Raw genomic sequence first — 24,821 nt, forward strand, 5'->3', positions numbered from 1 at the left:
CGGCGTCGAACTTACTCGTCCCTCAGTTCTTGGTCGCTTGCCCGCCCGCCGCAGCCTCCTTCGTCTCTTTCGCACCGCGGAGTTCGCACGTGCAATACAGCTCAAATAATGAGGCCGAGTCCGCGTTGCTGGCAAGACTTGCCTGCAGGTAGGTAACGCCCGAAATCGACGTGGGACTAGAGGTGGGGGGGGGGTGATCGGGTGGTTGGCGGGTCGGTGGCTGGGCGGCGCGACGGCGGAATAGCAGAGGACGGTGGGGGGGCTCGAAGGGATCCCCATCGAGGGACGAATCCAAGGGGAGGGGTGCCACCTCACCGCGTGGAGCCGCGCCGAAAGAGGTACGGAGCAAGAAGGAAGACGTACAGAGGAGAATGGTAGTGGGGGGAGCTGTGCGTGCCACGGCTGGGGCCATTTGCATGTACTGGGCTGTCTCTATCACGCTCATCTTTGCCAACAAGGTCCTCATGTCGTCGGCGGAGTACTCCATTCCGGCGCCACTGTTTGTCACCTGGGTCCAGTGCGTGGAGACGGTGGCCATTTTGTGGGCGCTGGGCATGGCCAAGGAGGCACGTCCGGACCTCCCGTTCCTGGCCCAGTTTCCTTCCCCGCGGGTTGATTCAGCCACCCTCCAGGCCGTCGCCCCGCTCTCGGTCGTCTTTGTCGTCATGATCGCTGCCAACAACGTGACGCTGATGAACATCCCCGTCTCGTTCTACAACGTCGCCAAGGCGCTCTCTGTCGTCTTTAACGTGGTGCTCGGGTACTACGTCCTTGGCTCGGTCGTCTCGTGGCGGGTTCTTGCCACGCTTGGCGTTGTTGTCATGGGCTTCCTTGTCGGCACAACTGGCGACGTCCAGCTCGACATGATGGGCACTCTGTTTGGCGTCCTCTCGTCGGCCATGTCGCCGCTCAACTCGATCATGACTAAGAAGGTGCTTCCGCTGGTTGGTGAGGACAAGTGGGTGCTCTCGTTGTATAACAACGTCAATGCCTCGCTCCTCTTCATCCCGCTCATGATCATCTTTGGCGAGGTTGACACCCTCCGCAGTCACACACACATTCTGTCCTCGCCGCATTACTGGGTCATCATGCTCGCCTCGGGCGTCCTCGGCTTTGCCATCGGCATTGTCATTGTCATGGTCATCAAGCACACCTCACCGCTGACCTTTTGCCTTGTCGGAGTCCTCAAGAACTCTATCCAGACCGTTCTCGGTGTTTATTTCTACGGCACAATCATGTCCTCCGGTGCCGTTCTCTCGGTCGTCCTTGTCCTCGTCGGCTCACTGCTCTACACATATGTGCGCTCGAGCGAGTCGGCCAACGAGGCCGACGTTGTCAAAACCGTCAACGGCTCCGATGACGACGATGACGAGTGCCAGGCGTAGTGCTGCAGGGACGGGCAGAACAGGGAGAGCGTAATGAAAAGGGATGCGCGAGTCTTTTTACGTTGACAATGCCGTGATGAGCGACTGTGCCCAGGTGAGCGCGTGCAGTGCCTGCTCAGGAGCGGCGGCGGATGCCTGCTGCGCCGCGGTAAAGACGAGGCTTGTTGCGACGTCGGCGGGGATGTCGAGCGCGTCCACTAGAGATGCAAAATCGACCGGAGACGGTGGTAAGGGTGCGAGGTATTGCTCCAACGTGAGCTCGGGGGTTGCGGGGGGATCTTGAGACTCGGTCTCGGCCTCGACAGCTTCAACTTCGAAAGCTTCAACCTCGGCCTCAACCTCGGCCTCGACCTCAGCTTCAGTCTCAGGCTCAGGCTCGGCAGCTTCAAGCTCGGTCTCAACATCAGCCCCGTCAGCCTCAACATCAACCTCAACATCAGCCTCAACCTCAACATCAGCCTCAACCTCAACATCAGCCTCAGTCTCAGTCTCAGCCTCAACAGCAGCCTCGACCTCAGCCTCAGTCTCAATCTCAGGCTCGGCAGCTTCAAGCTCGGTCTCAACATCAGCCTCAACCTCGGCCTCAGCCTCAACATCAGCCTCGGTCTCAACCTCAACATCAGCCTCAGCCTCAACCTCAGCCTCAACCTCAGCCTCTGCCTCAGCCTCAGCCTCAGTCTCAGTCTCAGGCTCGGCAGCTTCAAGCTCGGTCTCAACATCAGCCTCGTCAGCCTCAACAGCAACCTCAACATCAGCCTCAACCTCAACATCAGCCTCAGTCTCAGCCTCAGCCTCAACAGCAGCCTCGACCTCAGCCTCAGTCTCAGTCTCAGGCTCGGCAGCTTCAAGCTCGGTCTCAACATCAGCCTCAACCTCGGCCTCAGCCTCAACATCAGCCTCGGTCTCAACCTCAACCTCAGCCTCAGCCTCAACCTCGACCTCGGGCTTCTTCACCTCCACCTCGGTGCCCTTGGGCATAAACGACTTGAGCAGCGCCACAACACGGTCGCCATGGTCAAGCGAGGCAGGCACAATACAGAGGCAAAGCTCATTCGGTGACAGTGAATAGAGCACCACGCCAGAACCGCCGTTGGCAGCCCGGAGCGCAGCAAGGTGCTTGCCCTTCTTACCAACAACAAAGCCACCAAGTGCGGACGCAATCGTCACGCGCCACGCCGAGTCCAGTGCCCTTCGCTTCGCACCGATGCGCTTGAACGCAGCCTTGGGTCCGATAACACGCCGGCAGAGTTTCGACACCCCGTCAAAGACCGCGAGGCCAAGCCCAGTCACTACAACCGCCTGCCCCAGCTCCACAACTTGTGCACTCACGTCGTCGCCAAGCTTGGCGCACGCCGCAGCCAGCTTGGCCCTATCGACGCCAGCCCGTACAGGCACTTGCACAGCAACACGATCTGCAGGCAATGCCTCGCAGAGCACAGAAAAGAGGACAGGGGCAGGGGTTTGCGGCCCAATCAGCCACCGTACGCCGTTGCTCAGCACAGAGCTGCTCGAAGCCGCAGCCTGCGGCCGGATTCCGATCCGCACACGATCCCGTGCGTCCGCACCAGCCTGCACCACCCACTTGTTCTTCAGCTGGCTGTCTAGTCCGCGCGCAGGCCCTGCAGCAAGCTCAGTAGCTGTTGCCCGTCCAAGCACACGCTCAAACATGAGACCAAACACTCGCCGGACCCGCGCAATGCGCCCTGAGAGAACCAGCGTGTCTTCACCAGCCTCGAGCACGCCGGCCTCGCGGTGGTCATCAGGGAAGAGCGGGACGTCGGGTGACACATTCAACTCCGCCAGCCCGGCGCGCTCCAACGAGAGGCGCACTCGCTCCGACGCGTCCGCAACAGACAGAACAGCAAATGCAGCTTCAGCAGCAAGCGCAACGCTCTGCCCGCGGACAGACGCTTCCACAAACTCCCCGTGCTCGGCCACACTCACAAAGCTCTCATTCTCGCGGCTGGCAGCCCTCGCCGCAGCAGCAACCTTCTTGGCCACGCCCTTGCGCCGAACCACGCTCACACGACACACCACCGGACCACACGCCTTGCCCGCCCGCTCCCGCGCCACAGAAGCAGGCACCGCTCCAGCGGCGGCGGCAGCAACCTCAGGCCCGCCTTCCGCGCCCGCCACACCCGCCAGTGCAACCACAACGTCTGCCGCTCGCCCGCAGCACACAAGCCGCTTGCCGTCGACACGCGCCGCAATCTCGCACGCCAGTGCAGCATCCAGCGCAGCTTCGACATCACCAGCACAAAAGTCAACGACAGCCCGCGTGTCGGGCTTCACCCCTGCCACCTGCCCGACCATGCGCGCGAGTGCCATGACCACAACAGGCACGGAAGCGCCCGATGCTGTCACCACAGCAAACAGCGCCTGCGAGGTGACATAAATATTCGCCCCAGTCGTGCTCTTCACCTCTTTCAAATGCCGGCCCTTCTTGCCCAGCAAGATGCCCGTCAGCGACGCTGGAAGCCGCAGCCGTCCCTCGGGCGACCTCGACCCGCAACCAAGAGTGGTCATCACGTTGGCAGAGCTCAGCCCCAGCGCCGTGCAGGCACTAGTAATGACCTCAGTCACGCTGCCGGCCCAGCTCCCGAGCTGGCCTGCGACAAGACGCACATTCCCACACGCTTGGCGCGGCAGTGCATTCAGCACAAGCCCAGCTCCCGCAAGATACATATCGGGCCCACACACCGCCGAACTCGCACCAGGCCCGGGATGGAGAATCAGCCGAGCCGTCTGCTCGTCCGTTGCCACACCAGCAACCACGTGAGTCTCGCGCCACCTCTTCACTCTCGCTCTCGTACCATTCATGGGGACATGATCAGGCTGAAAGATTATCTCCAAAGATTGGTCAGACTCTTCCTATTTCAGTAAAAAACATCATCTCATGCACACGACGCATCAGCTCGTGCCAGCTCTCACACCTCCCGCACCTCGTAAACACATACCTTGCCGCCGACACCTTCAGCCTTGTCCTAATACTCATGAACAGCTCCCGCATGAATGTGAGTATTCGCCCCCTCACGCCGCAGCAACTTCAACACGATGGCAACGATCAGTGGATTGACAGATAATCGTTTTCGTCCCCATCGGTTTGTAAGACTTAGATGTCCTGATGATTTGGGTCATCATCTCGTTGCAAACAGCCCCAGCACTCTCTCGCGACGATGCTCACACACTCTCCAACATACCTTGCCACTTCCTGTACGCGGAACCTGTAGCGCCAATTCGGTCACGCCGGTGACCAAAGCCTGCAGCCGCTTGCGACGCGCAAGTACCTCATGCGCAGCCTTTGCCGGCACCTCGATCGTCCACCACGCCTTGCTCTCATGCGCCAAGCTCGGCGCCTCAGCCATCTCCACCGCGCTATCAAGCTCAACGCCGCAGTGCTGGGTCAGACACGCCGCGAGCTTGCCAATCGATTCAAACGTCCACTCGGCCTGTGGCTCCCCAGAAAGCTGTGGAAGCACTCGCTCCATGAGCACCTCCACCTCGGCCAGCTCACGTCGCACAATCTGAGCAACCTCGCCCAGCGCAAACAAGACGTCACGCAACGCGCCGAGCATCCAGATCTTGCGACTTTTCGTCCACTGCGTTACCTTTGGATGACGCATCGCAATCAGTGCACTGCGCACACCATCAGGCACACTCACACGCACACGAACAAGGGAGCTCGGGAGGAGCAGAGTCCGGTACACAACGCCTTCACCACGGTGGACCAGCGCAAGTCCCGCAAGTGCAAGCAGCGCTCGCTCCGCATCACGTGATGAGCCGTCAAGTACCACACATGGCAGCGCGCCCTTGTCAAGCACCGCGTCGAGACATGAGTCCACAAACCCGCGTCGGGCCGCGGCCATCAGCTCTGCGCCGCTGGCGCCGGGAAGCCAGCTGTCGACGAAGTCGGCCTCTACAACCACCGGCGTGTCTCGAGTAGCCCGCGCAAGCAGCGCCTGTAGAGCCTGTGCCAGCACCACCGGCGAGTTGGCCGAAACCCCAAACTGAGTCGAAGAAATGCGCGCAAGATTAAGCCTGCTGTCGGAGTACTGAGCCTTGATCTCTGCAATCATGCTCTTCTGATCCTTGCCCACCATTCGCCCGAGCAGCTGGGCCGAGCCGATAGACAACACAGCGGCAACTGGCAACTGCCCGCACACCACTCCGCCAAGCGCCACAGCAACCTTCTCGGCTGCAACGCGAAGTACAACCGGCATCTCGCCGGTGACCACCAAGCGCGGAAGTGATAACGAAGACATCTCCACCACCCCTCGCGTCGCCTTACCTCTTACCAGCCTCACCATACCACCTCTCAAGGCGTCGTCACGCGAAAGAGCAATCTCCATGCGCACCGCCTTGCCTCGTCGCGGCTTGGCGCACAGGCGCGTCAAGCTGACAAGCACCTTAACGAAAAAGTCCAGCGCGGCCACCGCCGGCACGCCGGCAGGCAACCTCAGCTGCCAAGAGCTGCCGGTCCGAACCACATTAAACACCATATTTGATCCGAGCTCAGGCAGAGCCACCTTGCGGAGACTCATCTCACTGTGAAGGCCCGAGGTAAGACTGCGCGAGATCGGGAGCGCGAGTGTGTGCTGCGCTAGCCCTGCCAGCGTCTCGGCCTTGCCAAATATCGCAACAAGCTCAAAAAACGCCTCCAGGACCGCACCCGGCGCACCGCTGATTCGGACTAGCGAGCCCACAACATGGTGGAGCACGCTGTCCCAGGCGAGTCTCGCCAGCTTCTCGGACGCGCCATCACACGGCGGCAGACGTAGCATAAGTGCCACTTGTTCGCCTTGTGGCCGCGTCGCTTTCAGTTCGGCCAGCATTGAGCGCACTGCCTGACATTGCCCAGTCAGGCCCGACACTCCGCTCTCCTTGACTTGGATGTGCGCAAGTCCCGAGCCCGATGACATCTGCAGCACAAGCTGCGCCCCGGTCTCGCGCTCAAGCTCCTTGAACTTGGCCCGCTTCCCGCCAGCGAGCAGCGCGCCGCTCGATCGTGGTGTAGTGAGCACCATGTCCGAGCTGACCTCGACCGGTGGCACCTCCGCGCCCAAACAGGCCAGCGCGCTTGCCACCACCGAGAACAGCTCACCTTCATGAACTGCCACACAAGCACCGGAGAAACTGTCGGTCCACACCGCGTGGCTTTCCGGCACCGCGGGAATCTGGAGCCAGGCGTGCTCGGCTGGGTCCAGTCGTCTCAGGATGCCCAGCAGTGCGGTGGCCCGGACGTCGTCGGCCTCGCCCGCGAGCGCCACGTCTACGAATTTGCCCGCAAAGACAAAGTGAAGTGTGGCACCAGACGCAGCCTCGATCGCCTTCTTGATGACCGCCCGTCGCCCCAGCAGCACGGCTCCGGCACGTGCCGAGATCCGCAGCGTCCACGCTGCCATGTCAACCGAGACAATCGGACACCCAGGCGCCGCCAAGTGGTGCAGCGCCCAGAGAACAGTCCGGATGCTATCGGCCGACGCTACCAGCACCGCGTTGTCGCCATGGCTAGATAATTGACCGTCACCTAGCACCTCCAGGGCCTGTACATGATACGCAAACGGGGAAAAGGGTGAGTCGCTCGTGGCTTGCAAAGCAATGACATCCAGGGAGAAGATTAAGCAGTAGTCGGCGTCGTGGTAACCATCAGACAAGCACAAAGTCTCCTCAAGGATGAATAAGAAGAACGAAAGTTATTGAAAAGTGAAATCATCATATGGGGACGACAAACAGATACGGCCTGACTGCGGCAAGGAGCGCATAGCCACAAGGCAGCGGTGAGAGACAGGGGAAAGAAAATGGGGGAAAGGAAAGAAAAGAAAACATACCTCGATCATCTCGTGTCCCCAAGATGTCGGCAGATGAAGCGCCACACTGGCATTAGCCAGCTGGGATGCAAGAGCAAGCATCATGCGGAGAACAGCGACCGAGCCGCTCGCCGACTCGACAGCAAACTCGACGACCGGCCCGTGCGAGACAAAACGGAGCACCACAGGCGCCACGCCTTCCAAGCTCTTCGCGCCGAGCAAGTTGCGGCTGGTCAGCATCCGCGCAGCTGCGGATGACGCCACCAACCGCGCCGCGGTCACGCGGTCACAGGCAGCGCCGCGGGTGTCAAAAACAACCGACGACGCCGACGGCGAGGCCGCCGACACCTCGATAAGAGAGGCTGATGTTGTGTGCTGGGCACGCTGGCCAAGCGCAGTCGCCAATGCATCAGCGTCGAGGCCAAAGACCGAGGAGCCCACGGCAGCGAGGACGTCGGCCACAGCGGCCGGCAAACCCTCGACAACAAGCGCAGGCTGCTTCGAGTCGGAATACACCACCGTACCGGGAAGCTCTTCCGACGGCAGTGTCGGCAAAGGAGCCTGGGGCGGCAGCGGGAGCTGAAGGCGGAGAACGGCCTTGCGCGGGACGGCTGCGATGACCGCAGCCATGGCCCGGGCCAGCGAGAGCGGATGGCGAGTCGGGTGCTGTGCAGTGACGAGGACAGAACCGTCGGCAACTGAAGCCACAGTCATAGACACGCCCGATGCATCAGCAACCTTGTTGACCAGCCTGGCATCGACGTTGCCGGCCGGCACCAGCGCCAGCCAGCCCGTTGCCCGCCGAGAAAGCAGCTGCGGCTCTGACAAAGACATCACAAAAATCTGCTAATCCACCGCAGACCGCCTCGAACGAGCCCTGGCGCGGCAATGCAGATAGCGACCCGGCAACCTAGAAGGTTCGCAAAGGTATGGGTAGACGTAGTCAAACCCCGGCCGCCTGCCTGTCTTGTCCAGCAGCGACAAGTGTTATCAAGCGTACAATAAAGCCGTGTCCTGTAGCAGACGGTGGCCGCAAGCCTCACACCGCAGCCAGCTCACACCGCAAACACAAATGCAAACACAAACACATTTTGATTTCCGGCTGGTGGCCGAGACGAGAGTACGACGCCACACGTTGCCACGGTTGACGATCGGCCGCCGATCGACAGCCGCCCGGCGGGCCGACTCGGCTGGCGATCGACTGCGGCAGGTCGACCACACCATGCGGCGCTTGGGCGCCGTTGCTGCGCCCAATGTGGTACGTGGCTAGAGGCGGACAAATCCGGTACGTCGCGAGCGGGAGCGGACCACAAAGAAGCCGGTAATGCACATGGCCAGTACGCCAACACCGGCGATGAGGCCGATGATGAGCTCGAGGGTGTGCGCCCACGAGACTGAGATACGGAAGGGCGAGCCGAGCGCCGGCTCGTTGTCGACCATGATCCACAGCTCGTATGTTCCGGTCTTGTCAATCGAGTACGAGCAAGAGACGGCGGCGCCGATGCTCGGGTCGTGGACCTCGGCGCAGCTGACGGCGTACGACCGCGGGCCGGTGATGTGCGCCGCAATCGAGTTGTTGCCGAGCGAGGCGAGCACGTTCCCAAACGCGTCCTCGACAAGGACGAGGAACGACTCGGTCCGGCCGGTCACGGTCGACGAGAGAGCCGACGATGACGTTGCTCGGACGTGCGAGGCGGTCGGGTCCGCGCGGGCCGGTACGACTGTCATGTCAAACGGCGAGTGAAGAATCGGGGCAGAGTTGACCGTGACGGCGATGGTGTAGTCGCCGGCGACCGTCGCGTCGTACGCGACGTCAAAGCTTCCGGTCTGCGAGTTGTAGGTGGAGGAGGCATCGACGGTGGCCCCTCCGCCACCAGAGCTAATAGTGACTGCGAGCGCCGTCTTCGCCTGCGACACCAGGTTACCATACGCATCCCGCGGTGTGACCGTAAACACGGCGTGAGCGCCGGCAACATGGGCAGCGTTGATGCCGGCACCGGCAGCGACACACTTGGACGGATCGGGCACGTTGTCAGTGACGACAAGGACCGACGAAGGGAACGAGGCGGCGTCGGTACCGTCGCCGACAGTCACGTCGAGCGCGTACGTACCGGTGATGGTGGCGGTGTACGAGACCGTGACATTGCCCTTGACTGCGGGCGAGACTGCAGCAGTTACCGGGGCTGGGCCGGCGGTGAACGAGGCGGTAACGGGGGTGGTCGTGCCCGAGGCCGCCACCGTGTTGCCAAACGCGTCGTAGAGCTGGAGTGAAAAGGCAGATGCAACGCCGGCGACAGCGTTAAACTGGGCCGCTCCGGCGAACTTTGTCCTCGCTGGATCGACAGGCCCCGGCGTGACAGCGACATCAAAGACTGCTCCACCTTGAACGCCGACCCCGCCGATGGAGAGCGAGAGCGTTGACGATCCGGTCACCCGCAGGATCATGGTACATGTGTAGACGCCGTCACCGGTGTAGATAAAGGTAAACGACGGGGTCGGATCCTGTACAGGCAGAATGTGGGCAGTGATGACAACCGAGTCCGAGTCGACCACGTTGCCGTACTGGTCGTGGATGGTGACCGAAAACGAGGAGGCGTCGCCGGCAGTAACGGTGGCGGCGACATCAGCGACAGTCGAGGCGGTGGCGTCAACCGCACCCGGAGCGAGTTGAACCGCAAACGGCGCGCCGACTACAGCCACGCCGTCCAGAGTCACGTCAAGGTTGTGGCTTCCAGCAACGGTGGCGCTGTAGCTGCCAGAGTAGCTGCCGTCGGCGCCAGGCGTGCACGGAAACGAGACGCCGAGCTCGAGAAGCGTGAGCTGGCACTCGAGGGCGGCAGCGTCGCGATGGTACGGATACCCGTACTGATCATGGAGCTGGACAGCGACCGGCAGGTTGGCGCCGACAGAGCCGCCGGCGAGGCCGGTGCCTGAAGCACGCGAGGTGTTGGCATTGGCTGCGCCGAGAAAGGCATACGACCAGGCGAGGACGTCCTGGACGTCGGCAGTGTCGTCTGTGGCGCCGGTGATCATGAGCGACGCCGTGCCACCGGCGCCCAGATCGAGCAGCTCGTTGAGTGTGTGGTTGCGCGGGAGGTGGCAGATGCCGACAGGGGGCTGAATGCCTTCGGCCCAGACGGTGAGGGTAGCTGTGGCGTCTGGCGAGGCGTCCCAGCCGTACGGCGGCTCGTAGCGGACGGTGACTGTGTACGGGGATGGGCTGGGGTTGGCCATGGGAACTATGCCGGTGATGATTGGGCAAAGGCGGGCGGACGAAGCCTCGTCGGCCGAGTTGGGCGCAGTACCGGCCGAGTGGACCGAGATGTGGTCCGACGACGGATCGCCGAGCTCCGGGTTCGAGAACGTGTCCATCTCGATGGCAAACGAGTTGGGCAGGCCGCCAAGGCCGGTCGGATCCAGGTCGCCGTATCCAATGCCGCCGCCGTAGGTACCTGTTGTCTGTGGCGAGTTGAGAATGACGAGGGCGAGGCCGTCGCGCCCGCCGCCAGCAGCCACGTTGGACATCTCAAAGGTGAGCGAGGTCTCAAAGCCACGGACCAGCATCGGAGCCGACCAACGGGCCGAGGAAGACCATCGCGGAGTATCCGGCGTCATCCGCAGCCTATCGCCTGCAGCGCCCTCAGACCTCGTCAGCGTCATGTTGTTGGCGAGGACTGCAGCCGTGAAGGCTGTCACCTCCAGCCCATACGGCGCCGTCCTTGGGTTGGGCGTCCCCACCACGGTAGCAGCGCAGGCGCAGGCGCATACCACCACCACCAGCCACACCAAGTTAAAGGTGAGCCGCATGCTAGACGGGAGGGAGAGGTGGGTGGGTGAAGCGGGGAGGGGAGGGGGTGGCGGGGGGGGGGGAGGGAGGGAGGGTGCGTGGCGCGTGCGATTGCCGTCGCCGGTCAGCCACACACGACACGCGACACGTGCAGACTGGCAATATGGGGAGGAACAGGGCTGGATCGGTACATCTAGGGCGGATGGAAGTGGAGGGAGGGGATAGAGGGAGGGGGTAGGGATGCCGATCGGTGTTGAGCTGGGTTGTCTATGGGATAGTTGTGTCGTTGCGGGTGGGCGCCTCTCTGGTCGTGGGTACGTTGTCGGCTTGGGAGAGCGCAGGTTCCGCAGGGAGAGAGGGTGGAGACGGTGGGGGGGGGGGGGGGGGGGGGAAGGCCGGGGAAGCTCGCTGTTGAGCACCTATCTACCTGGCCACGGTGGAAGAGGCGACAGGTTGCAGGGAGTAGAGCAGGGGGGTCAAGGGCGCCATGGGCATGCTGTTCTCCTCGATGTGGGACCGGCTGAAGGGCGGGCCGAAGCAGCACAAGATCGTGATCATCGGCAACGCCAACGCCGGCAAAACGACGACACTGTACAAGCTGGTGCTGGACGAGGCGATCGATACAGCACCGACGCTGGGCTCCAATGTGGAGGAGCTGGTTTACAAGAACATCAAGTTTGTGATGTGGGATCTCGGCGGGCAGGAGTCACTCCGCAAGACGTGGGCATCGTACTACACCTCGTCAGAGGCCATCATCCTGGTGGTCGACTCGACCGATCGCGAGCGTATGCATCTCAATCGCGAGGAGCTGTATAGCATACTCAACTCGGAAGAGCTGCGCTCGGCGTGCATCCTCATCTTTGCCAACAAGCAGGACGTCGCCGACGCGCTCTCAGTCTCGGAAATCTCGCGCGAGCTCAACTTGGCGTCCATCAAGACCCATCCATACCACATCCAGCCGTGCTGTGCCCTCTCTGGCGACGGCCTGCTCGAGGGCCTCGACTGGATCACGGCCAACATGGCGAGCGGGTAAACCAACAGAGTAGCCGCCGTGGATGTGGGCCAATAGCCAACTTGGCCAGTGGCATGTGGGTGACTCGCCTCCACCACCTCCACCTCCAACTGGCGTCTGTTCGGCCACCCCACTCACTGCGACCCAGCAATGGTACGCTACATGCGACGAGAGCCAAGCCACCACCCCCCCACCCCCCACCCCCACCCCGCACACCCACAGCCATGCCCATTCGCAACACACATGCAAACCCACCATGCCACACCATGCCACACTCACCCATACACCCTCTCCCAACTTTCCCCCCTCCCGCAGTTCACCCTTCCTCGCCTCGCTGTGGCGCCGGCCCTCGGCCGCACCGCCTCCTCTGCCCTCGCTGCGTCCCTGTCGACGGCGGCGGCTGCCCGGGCCGGGCCGGCAGTCAAGGTTGACCGCAAGAAGGAGATCCAGGCTGCCAAGGGACGCAACGTGGTGCTCGTGGACGCCGCGCGGACGCCGTTTGTCATGGCCGGGACCGACTTTAAGCCGCTCTGGTCGCACGACCTGCTGCGCAAGGCCTTCAAGGGCCTCCTCGCCAAGACGCAACTCGACACGGAGCATCTCGACTATGTGATTGCCGGCAACGTGCTGCAGGAGGTGAAGACGTCGAATGTGGCGCGTGAGGCTGCGCTCGGCGCCGGGATCCCGGACTCGGTCCCGGCCCACACGGTGACCATGGCGTGCATCTCGTCGAACCAGGCGCTGACGACGGGCGCATCCATGATTGCGTCGGGCCAGATTGACTCGATGATCTTTGGCGGTACCGAGGTCATGTCGGACGTGCCGATCCGGTTCTCGCGCCCGCTCCGCCGGCTCATGCTCGACGCGCAGAAGGTCCGCTCGCCGCAGGGCTGGATCAACCTGCTCAAGCGGTTCCGCCCGAGCATGCTCGCGCCGGAGCTCCCGGCCGTCGCCGAGTTCTCGACCAACGAGGTCATGGGCCACTCGGCAGACCGCCTCGCCGCGGCCTTTGACATCTCGCGCGAGGCGCAGGACGACTTTGCGCTCCGCTCGCACATGAACGCGCTCGAGGCCGGAAAGGCCGGCAAGCTGTCGGACATTGTCCCGGTGTACGTGCCAGGCAAGAAGGAGCCCGTCGTCGCTGACAACGGCGTTCGCATCACACCGCGCGAGAAGCTCGCATCGCTCAACCCGGCCTTTGTCAAGCCGCACGGCACCGTGACGGCGGGCAACGCCTCGTTCCTCACCGACGGCGCCTCGGCCGGCCTCATCATGTCCGAGGACAAAGCTCTGGAGCTCGGCTACAAGCCGCTCGCCTACATCCGCGAGTACGAGTACGTGGCCCAGGACCCCAAGGATGAGCTCCTCCTCGGCCCGGCCTACGTCACGCCCAAGGTCCTCGCCAAGGCCGGCCTCACCCTCGACGACATCTCCGTCTTTGAGTACCACGAGGCCTTTGCCGGCCAGCTCCTCGCCAACATTGCTGCCCTCGAATCCGAGTGGTTCTGCAAGAACAAGCTCGGCCTTGACGCCGCCTTTGGCTCCATCGACATGGACAAGCTCAACAACTGGGGCGGCTCGCTCTCCATCGGGCACCCGTTCGCCGCTACCTCGACCCGCCTCACTTACCACGCTGCCAAGCGCCTCCAGGACGCCGACACCAAGTACGCCCTCACCGCCGCCTGCGCCGCCGGCGGCCTCGGCTCCGGAAACGTCATCGAGCGCTACGAGTAGGCTAGAGTGTAAACCCTGTGACTAGACACAGCGTGTGATGCAGAGTCCTCACACTGACCGAGGCCGCAGCCCCAGCCCCAAAGCCAGCCACCAGGTCACGCGGGTTGTGCAGGCCTTGCAGCCAGCAAGAGAGCCACCTCTCCCCTCCCCCTCCCCCCCCCCTCCCCCACCTCACCCAACCATGGCGTCCATCCGCGACTTCTTCGCAGAGGGCCCGTACCCCCTCTGGGTCCTCGCCCTGCTCGTGACGGCGTACCTGCTCAACCAGCTCGACCGGTACACCCTCGCCATCACTTCCAAGGAGATGGTTCCGCTCGGCGGCAACGGCACGGGCTTCCGCTACCAGATCCTCGCCGGCCCAGTCTTCACCCTCGTCTACACTCTTGCGGGCCTCCCGGTCGGCTACATCGCCGATCGCTTCAACCGTGTCCGCATCTTTGTCGCCGCCATCCTGGTTTGGTCGGCGGCGACGGCCGCCATGGGCGCCGCCGACACCTACTGGCAGCTCGTCCTCGCCCGCGCGGGGCAGGGCATGGGCCAGGCTGGGTGCAATCCCATCGCCAACGGCCTCATCGCCGAGTACTTTGCGCCCTCCACCCGCGGCACCGCCCTCGGCATCTACCAGTGGGGCATCTACACTGGCTACTCGCTCTCCTTTGGCGCCGCAGGGCCCATCTCGGCACGCTATGGCTACCGCTGGGTGTACTATGCCTTTGGTCTCGCGGGCGTCCCCATCGCCGCCGCCATCTACGCCACTGTCCGTGAGCCCCGCGCGGCGTCCACGACGACAAGACTATCGCCCTCTCCGAGGGCAAGCCGCCGGCCAAGCCGTCGCTCTGGACCGTCCTCACCTTCTTTGCTCGCCCCTCACTGCTCCTCCTCTGCCTCGCAGGTGCCATCCGCAACTCGGCCGGCTACGTCTGGGCCTTTAACACAGAGATCTTCTTTGAGAACGTCCACGGCCTCTCCAAGGTCGACATCGCCAAGTACATGTCGGTCATCCCACTCGTGGGCGGCTCGCTCGGCGCCCTCCTCGGCGGCATCATCGCAGACCGCATCATCAAGAAGCGCGGCATGGCTGCCCGCATCTGGGTCCTTGTCTTCTCCCAAATCCTCGCAGCCCCCTTGCCGCAGGCGCCCTCCTCCTCAATCCGCCGTGGGCCTTTATCTCGCTCATCCCCGCAAACGTCATCGGTGAGGCCTGGGTCGGCATCACCCTCGCCGTCGTCTCCGACCTCATTCCTGGCCACATGCGCATCGTCGCCACCTCGATCTACTTTTTCATCATCTCCAACATCGCAGGCCTCGCCCCACTCCTCGTCCCGGTCCTCCAATCGCATTTTCACTCACTCCGCACAGCCCTCTTCATCCTCTATCCCTGCGCCTACGCAGCCTCGGCCCTCCTCTTCCTCGTCACCTTTGTCTCGCTCCAGCGCGATGTCCGCGCCGCCGCCGCCGCCGCCGCCCTGGCCGATCGCGCTCCTGCTCAGCCTCCTTCCTCCACTCCTGCCTCTACCATCCCCGAGGGCAATGTCGATTCGGAGCGCACACCCTTGCTCCCCTCGCCTGCTGACGCATCGGTCAACAACGCCGGCTCTTGACACCGCCCGATCCATCCATGCAATCACTCTCCCCGATTCCCCCCCTCCCCCCCCTCGCCCTGCCCGCCTCACCCGCCCCCCGCCCTCCCGGCCAACACCCACTCAAACACAGCCCGTCGTAGAATCTTCCCGCCACAACCAACACTGAACCACGCCACACCACCCGTCCCACACACTCTCTCTTCCACCACACACACACACACACACACACACACACCACACATACACATCATATCACACAAACACACACACACACACACACACACACATCATGACTCAGCCCATCGTCAAGCAGGCGTCGGTGCTGGAGAGCTTCGGCGCGTCTGAAGTCGAGTTCCTGTCGGAGGACGCTGAGGCCGTGGTGGTCCCGCTCTTCCGCGAGCCGGCCATCCGCTTGCTGGCAGGCACATACGGCCCGTTCCGTCCGGGCGTTCCGCTCACCGTCCCGCTCTGGCTGGCCAAGCAGCTGAAGAAGCAGAAGAAGGCCAAGATACAGCCGCCCGAGTGGATGGATGTCGACTCACTGCGGGCAACCTACGAGGCCGAGCAGGCCGATCCGCTGTACTTTGAGGCCCTGCCGTACCACTACGTCGAAATCGCCTCACAGTTGCTTGATGTTGCCTCGGATGACATTCCGGATGCAAACTCGGTCCGCGAGACCATCGAGGACATCGTCGAGGTCCGTCACCTCAAGATCATGGCCGGAATGCGCGCCCTCGACGGCGACTCGCCAGCCATCAAGCTCAACAACCTCGCCGCCATGGAGATCAACTCTATCCGCTCCTTCTTTATCGCCACCATGGACCACTACGCCATGCTCACAGAGCCCGAGCTCTCCGCCCGCCGCTCCTCCACCCGCGAGGCAACCCGCTCGTCCACTACTCCGGCCCGCGCCTCATCAGAGGCGTCGTCCGTCCCGCCAACAGGCGGCCTCTCCACAGCGCGCGCCCAGCGCAAGTTCCGCCCGCGCACCTCGTCCACAGGCGCAGGCTCACGCGCCTCGGCTGCGTCCGCCCGCTCCTCCGAGACCCCGTCGCGCTTCCCGTCCGCCCGCCCGCGCCCACGCTCGCGTCCGCGCCCGCGCCCGCGCTCCACATCGTCGGCAGCGACGTCAGCGGGCTCGGTCGACCCAAGTTCGTCGCCGTCGCGCCCTGCGCCCGCGCCCATGGATACTGCTCCGCCGGCACAGGCACAATCTGGCGAGCCCGGTGAGCCCGAGTTTGGCCGCCCGCGCAAGCTGCGCCGCCTCCGCAAAGAGTAAAGTACACGCGCTAGCGCAACTACACGGCGCCCTGCTCCCGCAGCGTCTCGCGCACAATCGAGAAAAATACCTCTTCCAGCGATGCAAGCGCCAGCGACCAGTCCTTGATGCCGGCCTGAGACGCATGCCGCTCCATTGCCATAAACACCCGTGAGAGCACCATCTCGTCCTTGGGTACCAGCCAGGTGTAGTGCGAGCCAAACGAAGACCACATCCGCGCAGACGGCGCCACGCTCTCGATAAACGCTTGCATCCGCGCCACGTGCTGGTGGCCCCCCGCAAGCGCCACCTCCAGCCGGTACTCGGACCCGAACCGTGCTTTGAGCTCCTCGTGCGTCCCAATGCACCGCAGCGAACCCGAGATGACAATGGCAATCCGCGACGCGAGCACCCGCGCCTCCTCCATCGAGTGCGTGGTGAGCAGGATCGACCGCCCCTCGCGCGCCCGCAGTAGAATGTCCCAGATCATCCGCCGCGCCATGACGTCCAGCCCGGTCGTCGGCTCGTCGAGCACCAGCAGCCGCGGCGAGCCGATGAGGGCAATCGCAATAGAGAGACGCCGCCGCATGCCGGCCGAAATGACAGATGCCCACTTGAGCTCACACGTCTTGAGCCCCATTTGCTGCAGAATGTCGTCCACATGTCCGCGCTCCTGCGTCCGCGGAATGCCCTTCAGCCGTGCAAAGTACAGCAGGTGGTCACGGACGGAGAGGTCCGGCCACAGCACGTCGGCCTGTGGACAGACGCCAATCATCGGATGGATCCGTGCCATCTGAGTCCGGATCGAGAGGCCACCCACGAGCGCATCACCGCCAGACGGCCGCACCAGCCCACACAGGATGTTGACCAGTGTCGACTTGCCTGACCCGTTGGGCCCAAGCAGCGCCAAGCACTCGCCGTCGCCAACCTTGAGGCAGAGCGAGCGGAGCACCCGCCGCTTCGAGCCGTCGAGCCCGATGTAACGCTTGTCGAGATCGCGAATAACCACATTAGCCGAGCGCGAGAGTGCCTCGGCGTCGCTGACTTGGTACACCGTCTGCCGCTCCGCGGCCACGTCGTCAGCCTCGGTCGGATCGACAAGGACCCACGGCGACGGCGATGTCTGGCTTCTTCCGCCGCTCACCGTTTCGAGCATGCTCGGCCCGTTGAGCGTCGGCGGTATGTTCTCGCTCGAATCGGTAGTGAAGAGGGCAGTATGCGCCCAACCGTGATGCAGACGAATGCCGGTCAGGCTCGGAGTGTGCCAGCACTTGCAGAGCCAGTCGTAGGCGGCGATGATGGGGAAAAACGGTGAGGCTGGGACGCCATACTTTTTCGGCAGCACCGCCTCCAGGTAGACCGTGAGAACCAGAAGAACGAGTGACACCACAACCATGAACATGATTTCGCGCGAGAGTGGCGTTCCCCAAGCAAGCGCCGTGATCGAAAGCGGGGAATCAAGTGCAAACGAGACCACAATGAGATAGATGGCGCGGAAAAAGGCAAACGGCGGATAGACCGAGTAAAGGACCGTTGGTTGGATCTTGACGTCCGAGTAGACCGTGACGTTGAGCGTAGCCGCAATGCCCATCGACAACAGCTGGACCACGTAGCCAAAGATGGCCGCAGAGAGGGCCGACGAGAAAAAGACTGAGAAAAAGTATGTGAGACAGACGAGAGCATGGCCCCAAACAAAGAAGACCACAATGGTCACAAGCGCGTTAGTCATAATAAGCACTTCCAGCTGGCCTGCAGCCAGAATCGCGAGCATCAACGCTACGATGGTGCAATACATAAAGAGGTCGAACGAGTAGTTGACTAGCCAGAAGACCGACATCCGTAGGCCAGCCATCTTCTGCACTTCGATGTGCTTGTCCTGCTTCTCGCGAACCATGCCCTGCAGCACCACCGGCATGAGGAACGACGCCGAGAACGGGAGTACAAACAGGAAGATGATGGCTGACACAATGTTTGCGCCCGATCCCGGATAGCAAACCTGTGGAAATTCGTCCACGCCCTTCAGCCCGGCATACGCTACCGGCGGCGGAGGTGGTGGAGGTGGAAGGACAGGTGCCGGCGGCGGCGGCGGCGACGGCGGAGACGTGGCGTTGGTAGGCGGCGCCGGTGGCGGCGATGGCGGAGGTGGCGGTACCGGCGTCAGGTACGAGAGCAATGCATTGGACACCTGATTCATGGCGCGATGCCGAGCATAGAGCAGCTTGAACCGTTCCGGATAGTACAGCCCGTTGGCGGCGAGGTCAGGCGACTGCAAGACAAAGGCAGTGCCGTACATCTCCGAGAGGGCCGAAAAGTAGAGGGCGCTGGTGGGCACAGTGTACTCGAGGAGCGGATCTGAGGTGCCGGCCTCGGACGTGACAAAGTAGCGCGAGCTGAGAGTATGGATGTAGGTGACGGCCGAGTCAAACGAGTCGTAATGGACCAGATGCGGCGAGTAGCCATCACCAAGTGGGACGCCATCGACCACCACGCCGGAGAGGTTGGTGCCTGCATAGGGAAAACGGGCAATGTCACGGGTCATCAACGTAGTGGCCTCTGTCGCCTGACGCCCGCCAAAGGCATCGGTCCAAACCATAAACTCCCACGCCGCCGAGCAGTTTGTCTCGTCCGGCGCCCATGCACATGCCACCGAGCCTGGCGCCGGGAAGGGAACAGGCGACGGCGAGGGGGTGCACTCATTGGCATCGAGCGAGGCGAGCAGGACGATGTGGACCACGATGAGGCCGAGTGCCACTACAAGCGGGAAGCCCAGGTGGAGGGCAATGGTCTTGCGTTGTCTCTTCTGCTGATGGACCTCTCGAAGGAACTGCACGGGGTAGGGTGGTGGTGAGCAGGCGGCGGTGCGGGGGAGGGGGAGGGAGGGAAGGAGGGGAGGGAGGGCGTACCATGGCGCGGGTCTGGCCCCAGAGGGTCTTACGGTAGTGGACAGGGGTGCCGGTGCCCAGGGGGGTGAATGGTGTCTGGGCTGGCCTCGACGAGCCGCGCATGCCGTTCATGGCGAGACGCGTGCCCGTTTGCGGCGGCGCGAGTCCTGGCCGATCGTGGCCGCCTGAGTTTGGCACACGATTTGCGACGGCGTCGACGACGCGATGTTGACCAGCCACAGTGGTGGCTCTGTGGTGGCCAGGGGAGAAAGGCTGTGGTGACTGGCAAGTGGGTGTCGGGTGTTGGTTCATTGCATGCTGCGAGCGGGTGCGAGAAACTACTCAGATAAAGGGCGAGGCCTCGGGTGCCGGGGCCGGGGCGGAGCGCGGCGGCGGGCGGGAGGGCGGGGCGACCTCGCCCTCGGTAGGCTGAAACGGAGCGGCGGTCGGGGCCGGCGGGGGGACAAAGCGCTCGTCGTCGAGGAACGACGAGTTGGAGTCGCTTGCCGCGGGGGCCGGGACCATCATGGGCTTGAAGACATGCGGGGCGCCGGGGCCAGCGGTCGGTGCCGGCGGGCGGCGGAGCGCAAGGCCTGGGATCGACTTGCGTGGTGGCGGGGCGGCGGCGGCACCCGGCTTCGCAAAGGCGTTGACATAACGGGACGAAGTCGAGTGGACGTTGCGCGGCGCGCGCGGCGGGCCACGCGGTGGGCCCGCGCCAAGCGGGACACCAGCCGAGGCCGGAGCGGGGGTGGCTCCGGTCGGCGGCATGCTGGGTGCGGGTGCCTTCGGCTTTGACTTTGGAGGCGGAGGGAGGGCGGCGGCCTTGCCGGCGTTGGGATTGTCGGGGTTGATCCATTTTCCTGTCTTGGGATCACGGAAGATCTTGAGCTCGCCGCCGAGCTTGGCTTGCTTCTTGGAGCTCTTAAAGGGCCAGAGCGAGGAGAGCAGGCCGCCGCCACTGGACGACGAGCTAGACTCAGCTTTTTTCTTGGCCTCCTGCTCCTTGCGCAGCTTCTGGGCGCGGGCAAGGAGGCGGGCCTCTTCCTCGGCGTCGTCGTCGACGGCGGGCGTGGATGCAGCTCGGCCCGAGGGCGACGACAGTGGAGAGGGCCCGTCCGTCGAAGCGCGCCGTGCGCCGCGGGCAGTGAGAGGCGGCGACGACGGGGCGGTCGGCGGCGCCGATGCCGAGCCCGACGCAGTCTTGGGCGGCGAGCGCGAGCCGCCCCAAGAGAACATGCCGGAGAAGACCCCCTTGACGGCAGCAACAACGCGCGACGAAGAGCCGGCGGAAAGGTCCATGTGCTCTTGGAGGCGGTGGTGCAGAGCCTTGAGCTGGCTGAGGAATGCAGCGGCAAAATACTTTGCGCCGCGAGCGGCGACGATGGCGTCGAGAGCCTTGCAGTAGGCGAGTGCGCGGTCGGTGAATCCAACTTCAGCAAGCTGGAAAGCGTAGACGAGCTTGTAGGCAACAAGCGACGGCAGGGTAAACTGCGAGTTGGCCACCTTGTGGGCGAGCTCGAACATTTCGGTCCGCTGGATGGCCTCGGGCGTAGCGAAGCGAGCGCCGGTGCCGTCGTGGTCGGCCCCAAGTAGGACCATGCGGGCGGCGGTGTTGAGCGGGCCGATGGGTGCGCCGGCGAGGAGGTAGCACACGTGCTGCGAAGGGGTGTAGCGCCTGAGGCGGCCGAGCTCGTTGCCAAGGTCAAACATGGCTGCGCGATTTGGCTTGGCACCCGCACCGTTGGCGAGGATCATTGCTAGGTTGGCCTTCCACGAGGCGAGGACCGGGTGGGTGTCCGGCGACACGCCGCTTGATGGTGCGGCAAACAAGCCGGAGCTCTTACCGGAGAACAGGAGGTAGAGCGAGCGCATGGGCGAGGCGTGTGCAAACGACGCGGTAGCGAGCGCGGCGACGGTGTCAGCAAAGACGGTCTTGTCGGTGTGGGCAGCAATGACGACAGCGTGGGCAAAGAGACCAGCGGCTGTGGCAGCCTCGGCAGCCTCCTTGCGCTTGCCGGCCATGAGCAACGTCTCGATGTGGCCAAGGGTGCTGGTGGCGGCGGCAGCGTCAGGCGCAGCAATAGCATCGGGGAGGAGCTCGGACGAAGGGCGCGAGACGAGGCCGTCGTGCGGTGACGAGGTCAGAATGTCGCTCACCTCGGCGGCAACCTTGGGGCCCAGAGTCGGATCCTTTTCGAGAGAAAGGGCCAAAATCTCGTAGAGGACGCGTAGCCCGTCCGGGTCGTGCACATCGCCGAGCGAGTGGTCGATTGGTGCAGCGGCGCGAGAGCGGGCGAGATGAACAGCGTCCTGACGCGAGGAGACAGTGAGCGGCCCCGGGAACGACTCAAGAGTCTGAACGTGCGGCAGCGTCGCGCAGGCCTGGTGCAGGCGGCGTGTGATGACACGCGGCGTGGAAGCGGAAAACGAGCCGTTGAAGCATGTCACAATCTGCCCGCCAAAGCCAAACGAGACAACAGCCGCGCGGTTGCAGCGCAGGCGTGACTGGGCAAATGCCTCGGCCGGGCCAGAGGGTGCCGGTGCATAACCGTAGCCGGAGTCTGCAGCTGCAGCGGTGTGGCCGTAGGTGTCTGTCGACTGGCGGTCGTCGGCCTGGGTTTGGTCGTGGCCGGCTGCTTGCCCGTAGTAGTCGTCGGCCTGGGTTTGGTCGTGGCCAGTTGCTTGACTGTAGTAGTCGTCGGCCTGGGTTTGGTCGTGGCCAGTTGCTTGACTGTAGTAGTCGTCGGCCTGGGGTTGGTCGTACCCGGCTGTTTGCCCGTAGTAGTCGTCGGCCTGGGCTTGGTCGTACCCGGCTGCTTGCCCGTAGTAGTCGTCGGTCTGGGCTTGGTCGTACCCGGCTGTTTGACCGTAGTAGTCGTCGGCCTGGGCTTGGTCGTACCCGGCTGCTTGCTCGTAGTAGTCGTCGGCCTGGGCTTGGTCGTACCCGGCTGCTTGCTCGTAGTAGTCGTCGGCCTGGGCTTGGTCGTGGCCGGTTGCTTGACCATAATAGACGTCAGCCTGGTACTGCTCCTGGCCGTAGTAGTTCTCGGACTCGGGATGGGAAGAGGAGTTGTCCTCACCGTAAAAGTTGGTGGCCGCGCCGTAGTAGTCGCCGGCTTGTGAGCCACCGGCTTGAGAGCCGCCAGCCTGTGAGCCGCCAGCATACGAGCCACCGGCTTGGGATTGGTAGTCGTAGTTGACTTCGTCATCATAGTGTTCGCCCTGAGCGACACTCTCATCAAAGACCTCATTGGTGGTGCCGGCCACCTCGGCATAAAAGTCAGACTGGGCGGCAGGAGTCGCAATAGGCGTCACTTGTTGGGTGGCAGAGGAAAGAGGTGATTCGGCCGGGATAGAGAGCGGCTCGTCGGCGAATGGATCAACGTCGTCAGCAACCACAGCAATGACCTCAGTCGGTGCCGTAGAGAGAGACTCGCTGGTAGACTCGTCGTCGTAGGTGTTGTAAACCTCGCCGACATACGCGGCTTGCTCCTCGGCAGCCGGGGTGGCGAGTGTGTCCGTGGCCGTGGCGGCTTCGCCCTCCGGCTGAGCCGCACCGTAGCTGTAGTACTCGCCGTTGGTGACCGCGCCATCGCCGTAGTTGTAGTATTCGCCGTTGTACGCAGCCTGCTCATCGGTATCGCCAGTTGTCTGGGTGGCAGCAGCGGATCCTACCTCGCTCGAGCCCACGGCTTGGCCTTCACCTCCGTAGTTGTCGTAGGGCTCGCCATCGTAAGCAGAGTGCTCGTCGGCGACATGCACAGCGGTGGGAGCCTCAGTCTTGGGTTCTGCCTCGTAAGGCACCTCGCCGACAGCACATGTGTAGGTGGCGTCGGGGGATGGTGACGCGGCAATATTGGTCTCTACAAAGACATCGGTGCCCGGCGCATCTGCAACCGAGTCCATGGCTGCTGAACCCGAATTGGTAATGGGCTCGTCCGCGTAGTTGTCAAAGAAGCCGCCCTCGGACTCCACTGGCTCGGTTGCCGGCGAGGCAACAGTAGGCTCGGCCGCGGTGAACGGCTCGGCCGCGGTGAACGGCTCGACAGCAGGCTCGTCCGCATAGTTGTCGAAGAAGCCGCCCTCGGACTCCACTGGCTCGGTTGCCGGCGAGGCAACAGCAGGCTCGGTCGCAGTGAACGGGTCGGCAGCAGGCTCGGCCACGTAGTTGTCGAAGAAGCCGCCCTCGGACTCCACTGGCTCGGTTGCCGGTGAGGCAACAGCAGGCTCGGCCGCGGTGAACGGCTCGGCCGCGGTGAACGGCTCGACAGCAGGCTCGTCCGCATAGTTGTCGAAGAAGCCGCCCTCGGACTCCACTGGCTCGGTTGCCGGCGAGGCAACAGTAGGCTCGGCCGCGGTGAACGGCTCGGCCGCGGTGAACGGCTCGACAGCAGGCTCGTCCGCGTAGTTGTCGAAGAAGCCGCCCTCGGACTCCACTGGCTCGGTTGCCGGCGAGGCAACAGCAGGCTCGGTCGCAGCGAACGGGTCGGCAGCAGGCTCGGCCACGTAGTTGTCGAAGAAGCCGCCCTCGGACTCCACTGGCTCGGTTGCCGGTGAGGCAACAGCAGGCTCGGCCGCGGTAAACGGCTCGACGGCAGGCTCCGCCGTGTAGCTGTCAAAGAAGCCGCCCTCGGACTCCACTGGCTCGGTGCCGGCGAGGCACAGCAGGCTCGGTCGCAGCGAACGGGTCGGCAGCAGGCTCGGCCGCGTAGTTGTCGAAGAAGCCGCCCTCGGACTCCACTGGCTCGGTTGCCGGTGAGGCAACAGCAGGCTCGGCCGCGGTGAACGGCTCGGCCGCGGTGAACGGCTCGACAGCAGGCTCGGCCGCGTAGTTGTCAAAGAAGCCGCCCTCGGACTCCACTGGCTCGGTTGCCGGCGAGGCAACAGCAGGCTCGGTCGCAGCGAACGGCTCGGCAGCAGGCTCGGTCGCGTAGTTGTCAAAGAAGCCGCCCTCGGACTCCACTGGCTCGGTTGCCGGCGAGGCAACAGCAGGCTCGGCCGCGGTGAACGGCTCGGCCGCGGTGAACGGCTCGACAGCAGGCTCGGCCGCGTAGTTGTCGAAGAAGCCGCCCTCGGACTCCACTGGCTCGGTTGCCGGCGAGGCAACAGCAGGCTCGGCCGCGGTGAACGGCTCGGCCGCGGTGAACGGCTCGACAGCAGGCTCGGCCGCGTAGTTGTCAAAGAAGCCGCCCTCGGACTCCACTGGCTCGGTTGCCGGCGAGGCAACAGCAGGCTCGGTCGCAGCGAACGGCTCGGCAGCAGGCTCGGTCGCGTAGTTGTCGAAGAAGCCGCCCTCGGACTCCACTGGCTCGGTTGCCGGCGAGGCAACAGCAGGCTCGGCCGCGGTGAACGGCTCGGCCGCGGTGAACG

General features: G+C 63.7%; 9 protein-coding genes across 9 annotated transcripts in view; 5 read left to right on the top strand and 4 right to left on the bottom strand.

The window, feature by feature from the left end:
• The first annotated feature begins 327 nt into the window (after positions 1 to 327).
• Positions 328 to 1,436, top strand: AMSG_00406 (GDP-fucose transporter 1). The gene has a single exon (XM_013907231.1). It carries the CDS (start codon positions 372 to 374, stop codon positions 1,383 to 1,385), a length of 1,014 nt encoding a protein of 337 aa, XP_013762685.1. The 5' UTR covers positions 328 to 371; the 3' UTR covers positions 1,386 to 1,436.
• A 6-nt stretch (positions 1,437 to 1,442) lies between these two features.
• AMSG_00407 (uncharacterized protein) lies at positions 1,443 to 8,156 on the bottom strand (the record flags this gene model as incomplete). The annotated part of the gene is made up of 4 exons (XM_013907232.1): positions 7,214 to 8,156; positions 4,586 to 6,928; positions 4,343 to 4,369; positions 1,443 to 4,130 (listed from the first exon to the last, which is right to left on the bottom strand). Exons 1-4 carry the CDS (start codon positions 8,024 to 8,026, stop codon positions 1,443 to 1,445), a joined length of 5,871 nt encoding a protein of 1,956 aa, XP_013762686.1. The 5' UTR covers positions 8,027 to 8,156.
• A 6-nt stretch (positions 8,157 to 8,162) lies between these two features.
• On the bottom strand, positions 8,163 to 11,172 carry AMSG_00408 (uncharacterized protein; the record flags this gene model as incomplete). Its single annotated transcript, XM_013907233.1, has 2 exons — positions 8,163 to 10,888; positions 11,155 to 11,172. 2 exons carry the CDS (start codon positions 11,170 to 11,172, stop codon positions 8,459 to 8,461), a joined length of 2,448 nt encoding a protein of 815 aa, XP_013762687.1. The 3' UTR covers positions 8,163 to 8,458.
• Positions 11,173 to 11,357: 185 nt separating this feature from the next.
• On the top strand, positions 11,358 to 12,012 carry AMSG_00409 (Arl5-family small GTPase; the record flags this gene model as incomplete). Its single annotated transcript, XM_013907234.1, has 1 exon — positions 11,358 to 12,012. Exon 1 carries the CDS (start codon positions 11,467 to 11,469, stop codon positions 12,010 to 12,012), a length of 546 nt encoding a protein of 181 aa, XP_013762688.1. The 5' UTR covers positions 11,358 to 11,466.
• Positions 12,013 to 12,141: 129 nt separating this feature from the next.
• Positions 12,142 to 13,725, top strand: AMSG_00410 (3-ketoacyl-CoA thiolase; the record flags this gene model as incomplete). Its single annotated transcript, XM_013907235.1, has 2 exons — positions 12,142 to 12,144; positions 12,307 to 13,725. The coding sequence occupies 2 exons, from the start codon at positions 12,142 to 12,144 to the stop codon at positions 13,723 to 13,725; spliced, it is 1,422 nt and encodes a 473-aa protein (XP_013762689.1).
• Positions 13,726 to 13,906: 181 nt separating this feature from the next.
• On the top strand, positions 13,907 to 15,326 carry AMSG_00411 (major facilitator superfamily transporter protein; the record flags this gene model as incomplete). Its single annotated transcript, XM_013907236.1, has 3 exons — positions 13,907 to 14,482; positions 14,518 to 14,823; positions 14,925 to 15,326. The coding sequence occupies 3 exons, from the start codon at positions 13,907 to 13,909 to the stop codon at positions 15,324 to 15,326; spliced, it is 1,284 nt and encodes a 427-aa protein (XP_013762690.1).
• Positions 15,327 to 15,597: 271 nt separating this feature from the next.
• Positions 15,598 to 16,538, top strand: AMSG_00412 (DNA replication complex GINS protein PSF2; the record flags this gene model as incomplete). Its single annotated transcript, XM_013907237.1, has 2 exons — positions 15,598 to 16,459; positions 16,516 to 16,538. The coding sequence occupies 2 exons, from the start codon at positions 15,598 to 15,600 to the stop codon at positions 16,536 to 16,538; spliced, it is 885 nt and encodes a 294-aa protein (XP_013762691.1).
• On the bottom strand, positions 16,099 to 19,580 carry AMSG_00413 (ABC transporter; the record flags this gene model as incomplete). Its single annotated transcript, XM_013907238.1, has 2 exons — positions 16,099 to 19,390; positions 19,470 to 19,580. The coding sequence occupies 2 exons, from the start codon at positions 19,578 to 19,580 to the stop codon at positions 16,607 to 16,609; spliced, it is 2,895 nt and encodes a 964-aa protein (XP_013762692.1). The 3' UTR covers positions 16,099 to 16,606.
• A 210-nt stretch (positions 19,581 to 19,790) lies between these two features.
• Positions 19,791 to 24,821, bottom strand: part of AMSG_00414 (uncharacterized protein) — a gene marked incomplete at both ends in the record, with an annotated part of 6,674 nt that continues 1,643 nt past the window's right edge. Inside the window, 2 exons of the mRNA XM_013907239.1 lie at positions 19,791 to 24,086; positions 24,115 to 24,804. Of these exons, the coding sequence (XP_013762693.1) occupies positions 19,791 to 24,086; positions 24,115 to 24,804 (4,986 nt within the window). The remainder of the gene's footprint in view (positions 24,087 to 24,114; positions 24,805 to 24,821) is intronic.

Source organism: Thecamonas trahens (assembly GCF_000142905.1).
Source record: "Thecamonas trahens ATCC 50062 unplaced genomic scaffold supercont1.2, whole genome shotgun sequence".
Lineage (NCBI taxonomy): Eukaryota > Apusomonadida > Apusomonadidae > Thecamonas > Thecamonas trahens.